Source organism: Channa argus, chromosome 3 (genome assembly GCF_033026475.1).
Source record: "Channa argus isolate prfri chromosome 3, Channa argus male v1.0, whole genome shotgun sequence".
NCBI lineage: Eukaryota > Metazoa > Chordata > Actinopteri > Anabantiformes > Channidae > Channa > Channa argus.
In genome coordinates this window covers 21,671,695-21,691,803 of record NC_090199.1, presented here as the reverse complement: position 1 = coordinate 21,691,803, position 20,109 = coordinate 21,671,695, and the positions used below count along the sequence as shown (strand labels likewise).

Genomic DNA, 20,109 nt, shown 5'->3' with positions numbered 1-20,109 from the left:
AGCCTATCAGTTAATAATATTAACTATTTATTATTATTATTATTATTATTATTATTATTATTATTATTATTATTATTATTATTATTATTATTATTATTAAAGCTAAAAAGCTATTTAAGTTTTTGCTGACCATATATCATGACTGAGCATATACGCACCAGTGACGATGGAAAAATAGTTATTACATATTATATTACACTAATAATTATTATTAGTGTTGTTGTTGTAATATTGTATATTTGTGGATGTTCATTTTAGGCTTTTATACGCTCTGTATAACGCGTTTTGCACACATTAAAACATCTAACAAGTGTCATAAGAAGGAGAAATCATGTAATACGTGCTCAGTTGTATAGCCTACATTGTCTTTTTTCCAAACACGGTGTTCTCTTGAGGAACACAACAACCCCCTCTGTCAATCTGCATGACGCGGATGAGCCACGGGGTTGAGGATAGCCTATATAAAGGCAACTGACAGCAGTCGACGCGCCAAAGAGCCCCCTCATAAAACATTAGATTTGCTGCGCGCACGATGGAAATGGGCAGCATCTCGACCGCTGCACAGACCACATCCGTTCCGGTTCCGCACAAGCTCAGCTGCTCCACAATAGAGGCTCCCCAGTTTCATGGTAACATGGACGGGCAGTGCGCTGGGTCCTCTAAAGTCTTACTGGCTTACAAAAACGCATCGCAGCACCTGAGTTCATCGGGGATTAAAGTAGGCTTGGGGATGCTTAAAGTGGCCACTTCCCAGTGGAAACAGGAAAAGAAGACACGCTCAGGGCCAACAGTAAGGCAACTGTGCACAGCCAACGGCAACCACGCCTATAAAAGATCCCCACTGGATCAGCTGGCAGCTCTGGTACTCCATGGCCAAGCACGGCATCTCCAAGTTGGTCGGGAGCACCGGCAAGAGCCCCTTTGTTCCACCAAGCCGCAGAACTGTAAGCGCATTGTGGTTCTTGGAGCGCCACGAGTTGGCAAGACCTCCATCCTAAGACGATATCTTCGGGACGAATTTGTGGAAGAGTATAATCCAACTTCGGAGGACTTTCTCAGGAAGCTGTTTCGTATCCGCGGGGAGAGCTACCAAATCGACATCCTTGACGCGTCCAGGGAAAGAGACTTTCCAGCCAAGCGGCGTCTGTCTATCCTTACTGGTGCGTATTGGCTCAGTCATGATTTCTATTCAGCAAAAACTTAAATACCTTTTATTGATAAAGGTGCATGCGTTCCCTCTTTTGAAGACTGCATGGTAATGCATACAACAGCGACCATAAGATGATATTAATCGTATTTTTCACATTTGAACATTTTTGCAGGAGACATTTTTCTTCTAGTATTCAGCCTAGATGACCGAAGCTCTTTCGAAGAGGTGTGCGCCCTGCGAACAGAGATTCTAGCTGCTAAATCCAAGCTCTCCAAAGCATCAGTGCAGGAGCAGTGCGCACCGCCGCGGGTTCCCCTCTTGGTCTGCGCTAACAAGGTGGACCTACTGGAGTCTGAGAGAAAAATATCTAAGACAGAGGTGCTCCAAGCCCTCGGTGATGACTGTGCCTATTTCGAAACGTCTGCAAAGGACAGCACTAGTCTAGATAAAGTCTTTGAGACTTTGGCAAAGCGTGGCGGGCTTCCGACTGAAACTGGTCCGTCTCAGCATCGCAAAGTCTCGCTTCGTTCGTACCAAGCCATGCGGACGGACCGTGGGGCGGGGAGGGGAAGCCAGGCGCCGGGACACGACGATCCCTGCGGCGCCCTCTACCCACTTGCCCGTCGGCCGAGTTTTAGTACAGACCTCCGACAAGTCATTGGACCACATACGGCAAGAAAGCCCGGCAAAGCGCTGGAGAAATGTCAGATTCAGTGACAGACTATGACATTAAGTCTTACAGAGCAAATGACATAATGTTTAGAGCGCCGATATTAGTTTGATATAATCCATTGTTTTTGTCTCAGCATATGCACATGGGATGATGTTTTCAAAATAAAACCCTTTATATTACTGTGTAGGACACTCAGGTGTATTTCTTCACTTGATATCTATTCACCTCTCTCTTTATCTCCCTTTCTCAATCAATCTATGCTTATCAAGTGTGTGTGTGTTTGTGTTACTACACTTTGTGAAGAAGAAAGTGGGTGGATGTTGAGTCAGGAACTTGATTATTTGATTATTGTATGACTATTACATAACATATATTCAGAAATCTATTAGATAGCAACTCTTTCTCTCACCCACTCTTTTTTTCACTTCCTGTGTGTTTGTGTGTGTTATTCTTGAATCGTGATTGCCTGAATCCCACACATTAAAGATTAAAGGCCAGATTTCCAGTTGGCATATATCCTTTAATCCTACACAACGATATTAATGGACTTGCCACTCAGTGGGCCCTTCATCCCCTTTTGACACATTTACACAAGTTATTTGTCCATGAAAATGTTCAGTTCATACTTATTTGTTGGGAAAAAAGGCCATAGATTCTTGCTTACACCTCATCTCCCTTGGTGAAACAGGGGAAGATCAACACATGTACTCCATTCACATGATATGATAGAAATTATAGAAAATATTAAGGGAGAAAGCAAAGTTGCATCGTAATTATTGTTCACAGTTTAAAGCTTGTAGTTCATAACAAAGACATCTTACACACATATATCTCCTCGTAGTTAAACTGGATTGTGCTGCACTAAGTGAAGGTTGTTCGCTCACCATAAATTTGTTTCCATGGGCACTGCTGTGAATTTGAGCTTTGTTGAATAGATGTCACGGGCTTTATAAAAAAAAAATACAGACCTCACATCATCCCCACTGTTTATCCATGTTTTACAAGTAAAATAAAATTACTTGCTTCCCCTGTACAATGAATTAATCATTCTCTTCGCACACTGTCACCTAAAGTGGGAAAGGTGCTAATATCAAACCTATTCACACATTACTGTAAAGTTGATAAACACATTGTGTCTCTACCAAGATCCCATGTGTATCGGTCTTACACAAAGAAAACGTGAGAGTAGTACCTCTAATTGAGCACCACTGTAAAGATGTGTGGTGGGGATATGTGAGTCATGATGCTTGAAAGAACAATATTTGTGCTATCAGACAGAGGATGAGAGAGATTTGGGGCCCACATACTAAATCAATGTTTGTTAACAAACGAAACATGCAGAGAAAACTCTAGGCTATCGTAGACTAAAATGTTTTATCCAAATGACTAATAAAATGTAGAAGACCCATAATCTTGTCTTCTACTTTGTCATTTAAGTAATGAACAGTGTGGTTTCTGATACATGTTGCTCTTGAGTCCTAGAGATGTAAGCAGAGGCAACCTAAAAATTTGAACCTTTTGAAAAAATGTGTCTCTGATTTCAGATAGAGATAAACAAAAGCAGGCTTTTGGTTTCTAGATTTAATTTTTTCCCAATGCATTTAGGACATTGACTCTTATCACTTGGCTGCAGTTTCTGAAGTGTACATTTCCCCAAATATGCAAAGCAACACATGGCTGCTAACAGCCTCAATAGAAAGCTTTCATCTGGTTTGGAAATGCAACCCAGTCAATATAGAGGCTAAGAGGCTTTAACCTGACCTATATCTTTTTGGTTTTAAAAAGGCTGAAGAACAACACCGTTTTGCTCTTTCTAGTGCCCCATGCACGTGTACAAAGTTATGAAGTTCATATCAATAAAGCAAATTTGAAGTAAATATCAAATAATATCATGCAGAAATGTACAACTATCAAATAAAATGACAGCGAAAGAAACATCATTTCCAACTAAAAACATGTTTTATACGAATGATTTAGCCGATTCAAATGTTTAATTAACAGTTTGATCGTTCTTAGTTTAATGGCAGTTCATTTATGTTTTCATCCTTTGCAGAGAGTTAGAACTTTCCCTGTTTGTGTGCTGTCGCGTGCTGGGTAATTCACATTGTAGGAAACTGCAGCCATTTTCACTGCGTGGCCCCAATGACTTGATTGCACGTGCAGAGACTCTTTTTCTTTGTTATAGCAATGAGCACACACACACACACACACACACACACACACACACACACACACACACACATATCAAGCCAAACACTTATGAACAGATGCTCCTGTCTCTGTTTGCACGTGAGGAGGGGGCACATATGTTCCTGTTGTTCTGTCTGTTTCTCTGAAAGATACAGCCAGGCTTTCTTCAAACTGTGGACCACTGAAACGTGATGCTGTTCCATTCGGCCTTGTCTTTCAGTGGACATTTTGTTGAACTGGCTGAGGCAGACTCCATTGCTTTGCATTTCATTATTGTTCCACTATCTTGTTGCAGACACAAAACTATGCACCAAAATAATCAGTATTTAACTCAACTTAGTGGAGATTTATTGTTTTATTGATGTAGACCATGTGAGCTGGTTTGAGACTGCAGTTTGCAGGATAAGAAGATACTCATTTTGTAGTTTTACAATTGTTCAACGTTGGTAAAAATCTACTTCTTTTTGTCTTTAATCAGGTTTCTTTCCTTTTCACTGACTTTGCTTTGTTTGGTTGAGACCTGGCTGGTTGTAAGCTCCAAAACACAATGAGATTTAGATATTTGTATTTTTAATTTTTGTATTTTGTATTTTTTATTGTAAAGATGTAATCTGTAACAAGGCTTGTAAATGAATACATTTAAGAAAGTAAACATTGTCCTTGTCTTCAGATCTCCTGGAGGATCACAATATTTACTTCTTCTCTCATCACCTCGTTTCTGGACTTTTCTGTGACTTTCTGTGAGGTGGAAATGTTAGCATGTGTACACCTACTGTATGGAGCCGTGCTTATCAACCATCCAATCAGAGGCTAGTTCACAGCAGCTGGAACAAGATCATATTGCTGAGAGAAAGATGGAGGGAGGCAGGTGGCTTGTCACGCATTTAGATGACAGACAAATGAAATGACAGTGATGGAACAACCACACACACACAAACACACACACACACACACACACACACACACACACACACTGACACCTGACACCGATGAATGTCTTCCTCGTCTTGGTAGTTATTCTCTACTGGTTTGGCCAGCTAGATGTGTAATAACTCTATAAGTAAAGTTTTCAAGGGAAGTGAAACAAAAGTGAGTGATTTTAAAGTGAGACCTATCATCATGTTTATTGATAGGTAGGTGTGCTGTGATTGTTATTTAAAACACTCTCTTTGACCTTACAGTATCACACAGCTAAGAAAACACTTCATAGGTAGTTTAAATGACATTGCTTTAATATAAGAACTATGCTTTATCTAAATTGCCTAATTGTTTTACTGAATAATTTAGGCATAATCCGTTTATTCTATTTATAATGACGTAAAACTTGTGACAGAGATACCTATAGAGATGCAAAGAGGAAAAGTGGGGATTTCAGTTTGCTACCTGCATATACTGATCTACAGTCAGCTCCTTTCTGTTCACTGCCAAAATCAACAGAAAGGTATAATACATTCGCACATGATGTGTATATGAAGATGACATTTTTGATGAACAAACAGCACCAAAGACAAACACACAGAGCAAGAGCACATTGGTATTAACAGAGGCCTAATGCCCAGTAGAGGGCAGACAGGTCACACTGAGCTATTTTCTGGCGCCAGTGTTTGAGTTTATTTTATCAAGTTAGTGTAAATGTGTTAAAACGGATTCATATTTTTAAGTGTCTCCTAAAACACAGAATCTGGCCACATGTTAATACTGGCTTTTAAGAGATCCCTCCAAAAGACACTTCTTTCAAAATCCACAGTCCTTCTTCTAACCAAAAACATAAAAAGATTTTTTTTCTAAAGATAATAAACCTACCAGATTAGTCATGACGTTGATGTACTGATGCAGAATTTTAAGTTAAACATTGTGTTGTTGCCTTACTTATTTTATAAGCAAAATAACTTTGGAACACATGCACTTGGCTTATCAAACTCAGATGGCTTAAATATATTTCTGTATACTAAATAAGAACTGTTTTGACCCCTAACCACTGGGAAGGCTTAAGGAAAGATATATTTATGATGAACAGGATGAATAGTTGTGTTAAGATCTTTTCAGTGTTCATATGGGCACCTGGCCATTGTTTTAGGACAAACTTAAACAAATATGTACTTGTCCTTTAACATGGGAGGTAAAGACATACCTCCAGAAAGCGATTGATTAGTTTTAAGATCAGTGATGCCTGTCTTCTTCCAGTGGTCCACAGGGACAACAATGGTGGAAGACTGCTAAGAAAAACTCTACATCAGTGAGATGCACCACAGTGACCAGGAACAAATTGAAGAGGAGAGAACAAACGGGGAGGCAGAGGAAGAGCAAAAGACAAAAAAGGAGGAAATGGGAGACATTGTTGTATGGTATGAAATAGGAGGGTCACTGCCACTTTCCATTGCATATCTGGAACTTCATCAACATTATTGTTATTTCATTAAAGGAATGTGTATTAGGAATGGTGCCCTTGTTAATGTAAATACAGCAGCATTGGATAGTACCTGTGCTGAAGGAGTACCCAGGTGCTCTTGAGGTTAGGGCACTTGCTTTGAACAGTAATGTTGCAGCCCTTTACCTGGTTTGAGACCAGTGCTGCTTATTCTGCTACAGGGTATACTATCTTATTCTTCAAGAATCTGTTTCTGCATAATATTGACTGTGGGCCCATAATAGTATTCAAAGCATTTTAACTCTAGTTTGTGTTTCAATAGTCATTGTTGTTTTTTCAACACATCACTTTAACGAATGTCCATGGTAATATGGCAGCATGGTAGTGGAGTGGTGTGTGGTATGCAGTTTTTATGTTCTCCATGTGCTTTTTTGGGTTTCGTCCTTGTACTCATGCTTGTTAAAGTAATTGTGTCTATTGCAACTTAACAGATATAGTTTAATATAATTAACAATAAATGTACATAAAAGGATTTTTGCGATGATCTTATGTGGCTCTAAACTCTTGTGGTGTGTAGTGTGAAATCTTCTTCAGTAGTTAGGTGTGGGTTAAAAAAATCACAGAGCTCAAAATTATTTTTTAAATATTATGTGTGGGGAGAAGCAACATACATGTGCACACACAAATTACCAAAAGGCCACCGTGTTGCTTAACACAGTGTCAGGGACCAGGCTGTTAGGCAATTAGTAAACAGGATCTTTGATTAAACAAATAAAAAGAGGGTTTAGTTTTTCTCTTTTGAATTGCAAAAATCAATCAAAGAAAGAATAAACTAAAAGTATAGAGGCAGTATTACTCGTATGTCATGATCCAACAATTATTCACTCCGGATATCGTTGTATGACCAACGCTAAGCGTTTATTGTATTCGTTTCTCAACTTAGCCAATAAAGGACTAATTGTACAATACAAGTTTACGAACTGTAATTTCACAAACAGTTTCATCAAACAAGTTTCTCAAAGTATGGCTAAACCCACCGAACCCATTTCTCAATTGCTGAATCCACAGAACTCTGTAAGAAACCGTGAGCCTCCACAGCTACACACTGAACCTTTCCCTTCTTCCTTGTTGCGGTCCCCACTACAAGTTCCTTTGCTCCAGTTACCGTCTCTATTCTTGTCCACATCTGTTCATTTCAATAGCTGAGCTGAACTGAACTCTCTTGTAACAAAACCATTGTTATTAGTTGTTTTTGAGATCTGGACAACAAACTTAAAATGTAAACTACAAAAGCAACAAAAAGGCTATCATGAAAGCTATATGATGTCACTATACAGATACCTCCTAATCCAATACAATACAATACAATACATACCTAATACAAAAAGAATAAAATAAAATAAAACCTAAAACTTAACAGTAATGTAACTAAACCTGAATTCCTCCAATGACATCAGAGCAAGTGCTTCAGCCAAAGGATCTCCTTCACCATCAGCTACAAATTTTGCAATTTCCACAAACAAAGAAGAAGAAACCACACCAGGAAGGACATCTCCTCAACCTCTATAGCAAGTCAAAGACAAAGTTAGAAAAGTTTTGTGTAACAGTAAATTAAAATGTGTGAACCATTCAAACAATGTAAGATCATTTTAAATGCATAACATCTAACTTGGCCTAACATCTAACATGTAAAATGTGTGGTCATAGCTGGTGAAATGTGGCTGCCTAAAATAAAAAATGCGTTGAAAGAAAACTAGTGAGGCTGGAGAGTGATGTGTGTGAATGTTACCCTATGTGGTGGCAGCCATCTCAAACAGTGTCTGCATTGTGTCCTTTCAGGGTTAGTGATCTAATTGTGGCTGATAAATCATAGACTGATTAGAAGCTCCTGAATAATTCATTTCCCTTAATAAGAAAGAATGTGCTGTTGTTGTGGTTTCTCTATTATATATTACAACATATATTACAACATACACATGCAGGCAAAAAAAAAGGTTTGTTCTGGATTATTACTCATACAAAATTGAAAATTCCCATTACTTTTTAAGAACAGTGAGCCCAGTTGTGTGACTTTCATTTATGCTGTTAGTGGGTTTCCCCGTTTCCAAAAAAGTTAGAAAGAAAACCAGATGTTGGCTGCACAACTAGTCCAACAGGAACCTTATGTCATTTCATTTACCTCCAGTGGAGGGCTCCCTCCTCTGTCACGGCGCAGGGGGAGCTGTACTGTAAGTCCGTTTGTCTGGAAAACGAAACTATGATGTTGAACGTGTTCAGTTTCTCAGTGTTGTGTTTGCTGTGCCACATAAGAAGCTCAACACCTGCAACACATTATACAGCTGAGGACGGTCTACAGTGTCTGTTTCAGTAAGAACAATGCTTTAATCGCATTGATTATTTACATTACTAGACAATTTAGGACCGAATTTATATTATTCTTCTGTTTTTAATCATTCTGTTTATTTCTGCCTGCTTTGACATGTTTGTGTAACTCTTTGTTTGTTTGGACAAAGAGTCCAGTTACAGACATGCTGAGAGGAAAAACTTGGATCCCAGGCTGTACCCTGCTTGTGCTGGTCACAGTATGTGGTCAAACTGCTCACAGTCAGAATGAGCACAAAGGTGCGTAACATCAAATACCACAGTGCCACAGGAGGAGGGTAGGAGATGGGGACCTTAAATGCTCTTTTTAAGCATTTGCTTGTCAGTTAGAATGCTTTAGTGTGTAATGGCTGCTGTGTAAGTGTTCCAGCTTTAATATTCACTAAACATCATCCTGAACCAAAAAGTTGGACAAACTATAGAAAACATTTCATGTATTTTATTTAAACACACACACACCTCCCAAAGACAAATACACCTCTGGAAGTGAATTACTGTGTTAATGAGAATCACTGTTTCATTAACCTTAACCTTTCATTAACAGGTTCCACTGATCTGAAAGAGCTGAGGCTCATTCTGGTTGGAAAAACTGGAGCGGGAAAGAGTGCTTCAGGAAACACCATCCTGGGGATTGATGATGCATTTCAGGAAGGAATGTCACCAGAGTCTGTGACTAAACAGTGTCACAGAGAAGAGGTTATAAATGGCAAAAGGAATGTCATTGTCATCGACACACCCGGGCTGTTTGACACAAACAAAACACAAGAAGATGTGAAAGTAAATTTAAAGGAGTGCATTGATCAGTCAGTTCCTGGACCTCATGGCTTTCTCTTAGTGATTAGTTTGAAGTCAAGATTTACAGATGAGGAGAAGGCAGCTGTGAAGTGGGTGCAAGATAATTTTGGCTCAGATGCTTCCAGGTTTACCTTAGTCCTCTTTACACACGCTGACCAGTTGGAGGCTAAATCTGTGGAAGACTACTTGTCTGAGAGCATACACCTGCAAAGACTAATAAACCAGTGTGGGGGAAGGTATCATTCAATGATCAATTCCCATAGGAGTAACAGAGACCAGGTCAATGAACTTCTGGATAAAATAGAGAAAATGGTGAAGTTCACTGGAGAAAAGCACTACACCAATGAGATGTACCGTAAAGCCCAGGAGGATATTGAGGAGCAGAGGAAAAGGAGAGAAAAGGAAGAAGAGCAACAAAAGAAGGAAGAGGAAGAGAGGATCAGAAAGGAGGAGCAACAGATCGCTAGGTGTAAACAGATTGCTCTCCTTTCTGTTGGTCTTTTTGGTGCAGGAGCGTATTACTCCTCATACATGCTCATGACACTGGCTGGAGCACTTGGTTATACTGGAGGCTTTAATTGCACTATAGATATGTTTTTGTAGTTATGGGACCTCATAAAAATAAAGTTTGGGAAAGGCATAAACAATTAACTAACAGTAGTCCCACTCAGATGCCTACAAAGTAAATCTTTAAATTGAGAAATGAGCCTGTGTGCTCTGTTTGCTATTGGGAAATGGGAAGTCTATGTTTATATGTGGCTATGTGTGATTAAACAACAATAAAGTTTGGTAGCCATCACTTCTCGCTTTAATGACATTTTTTGTCGTTTATGCAGCAGCTTTTTCTTGTTATTTAGCATTTATTCACACCAGAGACATACTAGGCTGTACATTTTCCAAAAAAGGGGGTGTGGACATTGCAAATGATCCTCATTTTAAAAACCCAAGACACATTTTAATGTAAGATTGAGACTCTCAACACCAAATACCAAGCAATTTAGTTTAATCTATTATCCAATTTTCTCTTCTCTGGACCTGTATGGAAATAGAAGATCCTAATTCTACCAGTAATAGTCAAAATAACTTGACGTTAAAAGGAGAGAATATCAACAATGGAAGCATGTGATGAGTTTTTTCTTGTTTCCTCCCTCTTTAACAACCTGTCCTTATTACATGGAGTATGATAACATTTATCATTTAAGCTTGGCATGCAGTTCTCCTGTCACACTTACTCTTTTTAAACTCACACCACCAATGCATATACATACCTGTTCAGCATATTTGCTTGGCTCTAGGCAGTCCTCTGTATGGATTCATGTTTTCAGATGTGACCTAAAGACAATACAAGGAAATAGGAAGCCCCCTGTTCATGGGCCAAGTTTCCAGAAGTTTCCCAGAAAACGAGTGTGAATGTCGAGCCACAGAGATTGTCTAAGATCACAGCTCAGGCTCGGAAAAACGCATTTGGCCACGCGGGATCTGGAAAATATAGATCAGAATAAATGGCTGAAGGTAAGAGAATTTCCAGTATCTGAAGTAATTTTAGAAAAAAATCATTGATTCTTTAATTTAAAGTTAGATGTAGCACTTGCTGTGAAATGATGACGCTCAACACCCTTAATAATGATATACAGTAAAGTAAATGTCTAATGATTAATTTTTTTGTGTGTCTCACTGTTATGACTTCATGTCATAGTAATTCCACTGCGAGAAAAGAAGCAGAGAACTCTACCTCGATCTGATGGGTGTGGTCTGAATAACTTTGAAAGTAAGCTTAACTACTCAGTTCCTTTCTCCATTATATAAAAATCTGTCTAAGATAAAGTAGTGACTTGACTAATGTTAACACATCAGTAACAAATTATGGCTCTGTTTGCTGGTGTAGCTCTGTCTTTGTAGCTGCTGCTTAATGCTTTGTGATTATTTGTTGGAAATAATTATCTTATTTTATTAATGACTTACTAACATCTGTGCCTACATGGCCTAATTGCTTATTAGTCAATACTGTACTGCCTTATGTTCTTTATAATAAGCCAGGAGGACTGTAGTTACAAATGTTGCTAAATCAAGGGTTTTTTCCAAACTGTAAAACAAGACTTTAAAATATTAATAAACAATTTTTGGTTGGAATTGCCCTGAAACTCTTTCTCAGACAATTATGGTTGAATGCTAAACTGCTCTAACCTCTAAACTATAACAACAAGAAAGAAAAGTATTTGCAAGACAGCAGGAGTACTGCTTCAAATATGTTGAACTGTCAAGTGTTTATGTCTTAGAGATATTACAAAAATACATACGAGACAGCAAAAATCTAAAACAGGAAAATAAAAATCCTTTTCCTGCCTGTAGGAAGGGGTTAAACATGTATAGAACCAGTAATAATTCACTTCGTTCATGTATTAATCCCATTTGGTGAGCCCTAGTAACCCTGTAAATCATTACAATGTTATCAATTAACCAGATACAAAGAAACACAGATTATACTAGGTGTTGACTTTGGCTATTATTTTGCAGCATTTGCAGCCATACTGCTAACACTGTCCTGTAGAACACCACTGTAGAGGTAATTTTTACCAGAAGCCAAAAATGGCCAACATATAGATAACATATAGGTATGAATTTACGACATGGCAACACGTAGTGACTGTAGTAAACATGAAACCATTACTCTGTATTTAACATAGTCCACTGAAAGTTTGTTTGAAGGAGGGATGGATGGGTTTTACCACAGGAGACTAGAATTTGAGTCTGGTGTGAAATAGTTGCTGTTGAAAAGGGAAAAGGGTGATTCCTAAGACAAAGGGATTTTTTCCCTTTTTTTAATTTAACCACCCAAACTACTATGTTTGCACAGTTGGAATGTGACTTTTAAATTGAAAAACTGTTGCACCAGCCACCTCATAGGGTCAAAGATAGCAATTTTAACAGAAGCCTGTTAAAAAAAGGCTCATTTGTTCCTCTTTGAACAAATGAGCCTTTTGGTTGCACAGAAATTTACAAAAAAAAAAATTAAATTTATTTCCTATAAGCTATGACTTGGAAGTACTAGTTACTGCAAATAGTTTTCAGACTTAAGTGCCTACAATTATGGTTTAAATGACATGATATGTTGCTAGCTTGCAGTATTCTTTTCCCTTTAGGCATGTAAGGTACCTTACATGCCTCACTGCCACTGTCAATCATTGGTATAGCACGTTCACACAGGATACAAATAAATAAAGAAATAATAGGGATCCACATGTAATAATCTTGCTCTATAGCACCACTAGTGATCAAAAACTTGACAGGGGACCTTTAAAGAAGTTGCTGGAAAGAAAAAAACAATTATAATTTGGAAAGACAAACACCAGTCAAAAAGGTTTTCAATCCAAGTGGAGACCAAACATCAAAATCCTCAGTGCAAACTAATGTGGCATCAAAGAGAAATATACATTTTGGCTAAATTTCATGTTTATTCTGCTGCTGTTACAGCTCTAGATTTGTCTAAAGGGTTGCGAATTGTCCTTGTGGGCAAAACCGGATCGGGAAAGAGTGCAACAGGAAACACCATCCTCGGCAGAGTGGCCTTCAAAGAGGACCCAAGCCCTGTGTCTGTGACCCAGCACTGTGAGACACAGAGTGGGGAGGTGGACGGGACTCTGGTCCAGGTGACTGACACTCCTGGTCTGTTTGATACGGCCATCACAGAAGAGGAATTAAAAACCAGAATAGAGGAGTGTGTCAAGATGTCGGTGCCTGGCCCTCATGCCTTCCTACTGGTGATCAGACTTGGAGTTCGATTCACAGAGGAGGAAAGAAATGCTGTAAAGTGGATCCAGGATAACTTTGGAGACGATGCCTCTATGTACACCATTATGCTGTTTACGTGTAAAGATCAGGCCAAAGCTGACAATGCTCTGAAGGAGTGTAAGGAGCTGCGGAGACTCTCGATCACATTTGGACGCAGATACCATGCCTTCAACAACAATGATGCAGACGATCGCGTACAGGTCACAGAGCTGATAACCATGATTAAGGAAATGGTTCAGGACAATGGAGGGAAACACTACACTAACGAGATGTATGAAAAAGCCCAGAGGAAGCTAAGAGAGGAGGAGGAGAGGAAGAAACAGGAGGAAGAAGAGAAGAAAAAGGAGGAGAAGAAAATCTGGGATGCAGAGAGGGAGAAGGAAGAGAAAGAGAGAATAAAGAAGAAAAAGGTTAGAAAGATGAATATACGCGTGGCTGCAGGTGCTGCTGTCGTACTGGTGTTAGCTGGAATGGTTATAGCAGTGGGAGCTAACACCACAGTGGCTCTGGCTCTGGGAGCTCCTGTGCTCGTCCTGGGAGTGTTGTGTGGTTTAGCTGCCATGTGTATTTGGAAGGACATAAGATGTAAGGCCAAAGCCAACAGCCCCGTATAACTACAAGGGACAAGGACATGTTTATCTCAATGTACTGTACAGCAGATGTTTTTTGAAATGCGGTATTATTTTTGCAATTATTGCTTCCAAAATGATAAAGTCTTGACACAACGTTGCATTGACAGAAGTATGTGAATTTAATGCTGACAGTAAACAAACGGTATGAAACGCATTGCTTGTTTTCTTTTCTTTATTTTATTTTGACTCATTTATTGTTTGGACCTTATATATGAACCCCACTTCATTAGTTATATTTGAACAGATATGTTTTGGCTTTTAAGAACTAACTTATATACAGTATTGTTTTATATAGTAAACACATTGCATACTTTCATAACTTATGGAACTATTTCTCAAATAAAATATTTATGCAGACGAACTGCTCTTCCTAATGGGCTGTTTCCCTCGCTTTATTATTAGTAACATTATAAGCTTACTTGGCTAAAGGAAATGAGAGACAATGGTAAACATCCACTGACCAATAGCATTGAAGTGAGGAAATATTTGTAACAAAGCAAGCCACAAACTGCCATTACATCACTGCCAGCACACACCAGCTACAAAATAAGGAATAAAGGCCTTACAATGGGAATGTGGGGGCTGGTCGATGTACAAAATATCCTCAAGCCAAATGCTATTTCTTCAAAAACTGTATGTACACGAATGAAAAACTACCATAGACTTCAATTGGTGAGTGGAAATCTAATGTTAAATAACTCTTACAGACTGTTCAAACACAGTGAGAAAATACAAGCTGTTGTGTCAATATGCACCAAGCACAAAATTGGTTGACACAATAGGAATGATTTGACCAGCATATTAATTTCTTCATGCATATTAAGGCTGATGTTATTACAAAGAGGTAAACTAAATAAATGAATGACAAAATATGATTGATTACAACTGATCAGACTATAACTGATCAGATTGTAACTCATCAGACAGTTTATTAGAGTTTAATACAATAATACAAAGGTGGGCCAAACATTTGTAGGGTCTTATTATTTTGCAAACTGAAAACTATGTATAATGAAGTAGTGTCTATTCTATAGACTCTAGGACAACTAAATATAGTTTTAGTTTGTATATATTCTATTAAGTTAAAATATGTTCAGCATTAGAGGGCAGACTAAAAAGTTTGAATCAGAAAATGTAAATCAGACCTTTGCAATATCACTGTCTGACACATTTGTGCTAAATGGGCATCTAACACATTTAAATCAAGGTACCACAAGGTGGTAACTATGGCGTAACTATGGCTGGGTCAGCGTCGGCTTATGCATCCACCCCGAATGGGAATTTTTGCTTTAATAAGTGATTTGTGGTAAGACTTTAAATTACACCAAACAACAGTTTTCGTCATGATCTTTTATTTTCTTCCCAGAAATTACACGAATAAATCATATTATAAAGGATAAAAGCGTGTTATACTAATATTTGAAAGATTTGTCATACTGTAGGATGATGACAAACATTATGATAGATTAGGCCAAGCTGCCACAAATATGAAGGAATGTACAGTAATGCAATTGAATTGTAAATGTTTTAAACACACACATCACATGTGTACTTGATTTAGCTCTCCTTTGTTTTAGGTGTCTGCCACCTTCCAATGAAATTATAAACCCCTGCACCAGCAGCCTTTAGAAGTGGCTGTGCATTTGCTGCTACAGCAGCACCTGCAGTAAATAAAAGTGCAGCTCCTGCCCGTGTAGGGGCTGCTGCTGCTGCTCCTATTAACAAATAAGAAGTTGTAGTGGTCAGAGTCTTTCCACACTTTTTGAGAAATTCATCCTTCGCCAGCTTTCTCTGGGCTTCTTCGTATACACTGCTGGTATAATGGTTGCCGTTTACCTGCACTATCTTGTCTATCTTTTCGAAGAGATCAGCAACCTGTGTGCGGTTATTCTTGCATGTGTTGTCAAACACAGTGTACCCAGCTCCACAATCAGTGATGAGCTTCCTGAAATCCTCATTTTGGACTAAATGCTCCTCAATGGACTTTGTCTTGATTATATCGCCCCTAGTGAAAAGCACCATGGTATACTTGGCAGATTCCTCTCCAAAGTTGTCTGTGATCCACTTGACTGCTCTCCTCTCCTCGTCTGTGAAGCGTACATCCAGTCTGAGCACAAGTAGGAATATATGGGGTCCTGGGACGGAGAGCGCGATGCACTTCTCTATTTCTGTTTTCAGTGCATCCTGTGTATGTGATGTGTCAAAGATCCCCGGGGTATCGATGACGTTCACGGTTCTTTGATTAAAGTGGGCTGTTTCTCTTTTACTTATCTGTGTCACAGAAGATAAAGAAAAATCTTCCTCAAATGCTTCCCAGCCCAGGATAGTGTTTCCTGTCGCACTCTTCCCTGACCCAGTCTTCCCCAGCAGGACGATCCTCAGGTCATGGACAACTGGAGGGTGGGAGTCTGTAAAAAAAAGCCATGGGAAACATTTAAACTGAATTCTTTGCTTTTGATCAGATAACAGAAGTTACATAAAGAGCCTGTGAACATGTCCACACAAAAGTAAAGACTCTCACCTTCAGTGAAGCTTAAACCCATTTTGTTAAATAGCAGGAAACCGAGGTAAAATTTGACCCAACTACACAAGCTTCGGTGAAAATTTCCAACTCACTCTGTGTGTGTGCGCGCGCATGCTTCTGCGCACGGTCTCTCATCTACTTTCTACCCATTTCCGTGAAAACGAAACTCTCTTTATTTCTCACCCTGGCTGTGAGTTAAAAAAAAAAAAGCAGAGCAACTGCTTCCGCCCTCTCAAACTAGATGTGTCATCACTGCTCATATGCGCCCCCTTTTTGTACACCTAAACCAGACATCTGGTCAATAACAGTTTTTTTTATTGATGTGTTCTATTTGTTGATATAATAGGTTTTAAGAATTTTTGTTGATATTACACAATACTGAATTGCACAATAGAATGGAGTTGTCATCTCTCCATGTTCTGTTGCATGCGGAAATTCTATAAATGAGACAATAGAGATAAATTAAAATTTAATGACAACTGAGGGAAAGCTCAGTGCAGGGGACTAAGTTACAAAACAACAGGCAAAAACATGTTTGTGGTGTGTAAAAAAGGAGTAAACCTGGGCCATAGAACTACAATGTAAACAACAACGTAATGGTGCTGGTCGTGCAGCCCCAGGCAACAGTGTGTCAAGAAGTGAGAGAGGATGCTATGCACAAAGGCACAAAAAAACCCCCACAAAAACTTTGCAGTCTTTGACTTGTCAGCCTGCATTGTAGCGGAAGTCAGGTGATAAACTAATTTTCTGCTGCTGGCCTCAGTACTATGGAAAACATACTACTAGGCAGGTAATTGCACATCTCTTTCTGCAATGAGGAAAATCCAGACAGTGAACACACTTTTTATTTGTCCTTTCGGCTTATCCCGTGAGTCCAAGGTCGCCAGAGCGGTCATTGATCATTGGAATATTGTCTGCGTGTTGATTTGGCACAGTTTGTTACGGCGGATGCTCATCCGATGCAACCCTCCCTAATTTCATGTTGGCACTGCACAGGGGAATGGGCTGTTAGGGATTCAGTGTCTTGCCCAGAGACACTTCGACGTATAGTCAGAGCCGGGGATCGACCCTGTGGTCCGTGGACGACTGCCTTTACCAACTGATCTACAGCCGCTCTCACTATTCTGACACCATCTAGTGGCTGTTCACAGAAGAACTCCGAACACCCTGATGGTGTTCACTAAAATAACTTTTCACTATATAATAACTTTGGAAAGGGATTGTTCTCATGCGTCTGGTCTCGTATAAATCCCTCTGGCTTCATCCTTTTCCTTATTTCTGTCCACACTGTAGTAATCAACAATGTCTGCAACAAAGTGTTCTTGTGCTGTCATTTTTTGCATAACTAGCTCTGTGACAGCAGTGTTTAATATGGAGTATTACACACTGCTGTCATCCCACACTGCTGTGTATGAGATCCAGAGGGACAAGCTGGCCAGTCATAACACCAGGGAGACCCACGCTACTTATACAACCACCACCAAGGAAGAAGGGTCGTGAACACGACAGCTGTGGATCTCACTGAGAAGTAAGTTTTAGTAACTTTTGGCAAAACTGTGGAATTGACATGTTTACTGTATATTTCAGCAGGATCCAGTTTCACTGGTCTAATTTTTACTTGGTAAAATTTTTATATACTTCATTTGCTGAAAACTGCATTCTTCACAGTTTATCCATACACCAAACAGAGCAAATTGTGGAAAAGAAGTGGACATCTCAAAGTCTGTGGACATCTTTCTGAATGACTGAAAATATAGCGTGGGAAGACCGGACATTCTTTTTCTAACGCTCACCTACTCTTGAGAAAGACAAGAAAATAAAAATTGTCTCTAATTTTTTTAAGTAGAGTTTTTTCAGTTATTATGGCATCAACAGGTCTTCAGATGCTGGGCTTGGTGTTGGCAGTGCTGGGTTGGGTGTGTGGGGCGCTGGTGTGCGCCGCCCCCCTGTGGCGTGTATCGGCCTTTGTAGGTGGAGAGCTGGTGATTGCCCAGGTGTTCTGGGAGGGACTGTGGATGAACTGCCTGTCTCAGACCACAGGCCAAATCCAGTGCAAAACCTACGATTCAACGCTGGCCCTAGCCACATCCGCACAAGCTGCCCGGGGCCTCACTGTTCTCTCCCTGCTCCTCTGCTTTCTGGCCCTTATTCTTGGGGTGGCAGGGGCCAAGTGTACTCACTGCATGGGAGATGCTAACCAGGCCTCCAAAGCTCAGCTTGCTAGGGTAGCAGGGGTGCTGTTCCTTGTGGCTGGCGTGGCCTACCTGATGCCTATCAGCTGGACAGCATATGCAATCATCAGGGACTTTTATGATCCAAATGTTGCAGCACCTCTGAAGAGAGAGCTGGGACCGGCACTCTACCTAGGCTGGGGGGCAAGTGTACTTCTCCTTTTGGGGGGCTCTCTGCTGCATGTTGGCTCTTTTCCACCAGGAGGAAGAGGGCTGCCCGTGTTTGGAGGAGCAGCGAAGGATAAGCCAAATACAGGGGCAACAGTGGAAGGGAAGCAACAGGAAAAATCTTTTGTATGAGCTAATTGTTTGGGGCCTATGAGGTGCGAACAAACTTGGGTTCATCAGACAAGCTTTTGGAGCCCGAAAGGTCACAATCAATCACAATCTAGTCAGCCTTCTTTGTGTTTGCTGTGGAACTGAGTTTGCTCCTTAACTCTGTCTTCTTTAACAATTTGGATTTACTACCCATTTTACATAATGTACTAGCAACAGGGCTCTAATAGAATTTCCATTATGTATGATCTTTGTGTCAGTGTGGGATTTGAAATGAACAGTGGGAGGATATTAGACATTTAGATGTTTACTAATGTGTATGACTTACATTTGTTAAATTCCACTATGCCTGTGTGTGTGTGGGTGGGTGGTCTGTGTACAGAAGGCCAGTTTATGTCGTGTGTGCTGGTGTTTTCACTGAAAAAGTGTGTGTGGGCAGTGAGAGCAGTGATTGTTTGTTTACTTTGTTGGCACATTTTTGACCTTTTGTGGTTTTCTGATCAAAAGTACTCTTCATATTTCATATGATTTTATTAAGGCCTTTGTTGGTTATCTGTATTTTTACTGTGGTTCTGTAGTTCATATTTTCACTGCACCCTTTTGTACCTATTTAAAAACTCCTATTGTCTGTGAATTACAGCTAGTTTCTTTAGATATGTGTAGCTAATCGAAAAAAAAAAAGTGATATTATTTACAGCAATATTTTTGTTGACCTAGTTTACCAAAAACAATGTAATGTTGCTGATCTGAATGAAAATATTTTTAATGTTTAAGCTTGTGTGTTTCTGACTGGATTGACTAGTTTAATTTATAATCAGCTGCCTGTATATATATACATCACTATAAGTGTTTTTTCTTCAACTTTGGAACGGATACACTATCTAGATTATTAATGATAATTATGTTTAGCTTTAGCTGCTTACTGTAACAGCTGACTTAATTTGACACATGTACTTTAATGTGATATTTAAGGAACATTTTACATAATTTTCTGTTCTGTCTTTTGATGTATAATCACTTATAGACAATAAATGTGTTTGTCTTCTCTTCACAACTGTTGTCTTTTACCATTTAGATATAAAGTTCCTATGCTAAAATT

The 20,109-nt window shown here is 39.4% G+C and overlaps 5 protein-coding genes across 6 annotated transcripts; 4 read left to right on the top strand and 1 right to left on the bottom strand.

Moving 5' to 3' along the window:
- Window positions 1-461: 461 nt before the first annotated feature.
- Window positions 462-2,007, top strand: rasd2b (RASD family member 2b). Its single transcript, XM_067497877.1, has 2 exons — window positions 462-1,160; window positions 1,323-2,007. The coding sequence occupies exons 1-2, from the start codon at window positions 533-535 to the stop codon at window positions 1,865-1,867; spliced, it is 1,173 nt and encodes a 390-aa protein (XP_067353978.1). The 5' UTR covers window positions 462-532; the 3' UTR covers window positions 1,868-2,007.
- A 6,596-nt stretch (window positions 2,008-8,603) lies between these two features.
- Window positions 8,604-10,357, top strand: LOC137123717 (GTPase IMAP family member 9-like). Its single transcript, XM_067497868.1, has 3 exons — window positions 8,604-8,748; window positions 8,895-9,003; window positions 9,308-10,357. Exons 2-3 carry the CDS (start codon window positions 8,910-8,912, stop codon window positions 10,159-10,161), a joined length of 948 nt encoding a protein of 315 aa, XP_067353969.1. The 5' UTR covers window positions 8,604-8,748; window positions 8,895-8,909; the 3' UTR covers window positions 10,162-10,357.
- Window positions 10,358-10,502: 145 nt separating this feature from the next.
- On the top strand, window positions 10,503-14,424 carry LOC137123716 (GTPase IMAP family member 4-like). Of its 2 annotated transcripts, none has more exons than XM_067497866.1 (3): window positions 10,503-11,070; window positions 11,255-11,326; window positions 13,048-14,424. In XM_067497866.1, exons 1-3 carry the CDS (start codon window positions 11,061-11,063, stop codon window positions 13,959-13,961), a joined length of 996 nt encoding a protein of 331 aa, XP_067353967.1. In that variant the 5' UTR covers window positions 10,503-11,060; the 3' UTR covers window positions 13,962-14,424. The 2 variants fall into 2 exon arrangements, with proteins under 2 accessions (XP_067353967.1, XP_067353966.1); XM_067497865.1 differs by having other exon boundaries at window positions 13,030-14,423.
- An 890-nt stretch (window positions 14,425-15,314) lies between these two features.
- On the bottom strand, window positions 15,315-16,668 carry LOC137123718 (GTPase IMAP family member 7-like). Its single transcript, XM_067497869.1, has 2 exons — window positions 16,501-16,668; window positions 15,315-16,387 (listed from the first exon to the last, which is right to left on the bottom strand). Exons 1-2 carry the CDS (start codon window positions 16,520-16,522, stop codon window positions 15,537-15,539), a joined length of 873 nt encoding a protein of 290 aa, XP_067353970.1. The 5' UTR covers window positions 16,523-16,668; the 3' UTR covers window positions 15,315-15,536.
- Window positions 16,669-16,788: 120 nt separating this feature from the next.
- On the top strand, window positions 16,789-20,072 carry LOC137123719 (claudin-4-like). The gene is made up of 2 exons (XM_067497870.1): window positions 16,789-18,031; window positions 18,172-20,072. Exon 2 carries the CDS (start codon window positions 18,366-18,368, stop codon window positions 19,032-19,034), a length of 669 nt encoding a protein of 222 aa, XP_067353971.1. The 5' UTR covers window positions 16,789-18,031; window positions 18,172-18,365; the 3' UTR covers window positions 19,035-20,072.
- The last annotated feature ends 37 nt before the right edge of the window (window positions 20,073-20,109 follow it).

What these genes read in the sequence shown, in the direction of transcription:
- LOC137123717 (XM_067497868.1), top strand. Translation starts at nt 8,910, where the DNA reads ATGCTGAGAGGAAAAACTTGGATCCCAGGCTGTACCCTGCTTGTGCTG. An exon ending in CAGTCAGAATGAGCACAAAG is followed by an intron (nt 9,004 to 9,307) that starts GTGCGTAACATC and finishes TTTCATTAACAG; the next exon opens with GTTCCACTGATCTGAAAGAG.
- LOC137123718 (XM_067497869.1), bottom strand. Translation starts at nt 16,522, where the DNA reads ATGGGTTTAAGCTTCACTGAAG. An exon ending in GGGTTTAAGCTTCACTGAAG is followed by an intron (nt 16,388 to 16,500) that starts GTGAGAGTCTTT and finishes TTTTTTTTACAG; the next exon opens with ACTCCCACCCTCCAGTTGTC.
- rasd2b (XM_067497877.1), top strand. Translation starts at nt 533, where the DNA reads ATGGAAATGGGCAGCATCTCGACCGCTGCACAGACCACATCCGTTCCG. An exon ending in GCGTCTGTCTATCCTTACTG is followed by an intron (nt 1,161 to 1,322) that starts GTGCGTATTGGC and finishes ACATTTTTGCAG; the next exon opens with GAGACATTTTTCTTCTAGTA.
- LOC137123719 (XM_067497870.1), top strand. Translation starts at nt 18,366, where the DNA reads ATGGCATCAACAGGTCTTCAGATGCTGGGCTTGGTGTTGGCAGTGCTG.
- LOC137123716 (XM_067497865.1), top strand. An exon ending in TGGTCTGAATAACTTTGAAA is followed by an intron (nt 11,327 to 13,029) that starts GTAAGCTTAACT and finishes CTGCTGTTACAG; the next exon opens with CTCTAGATTTGTCTAAAGGG.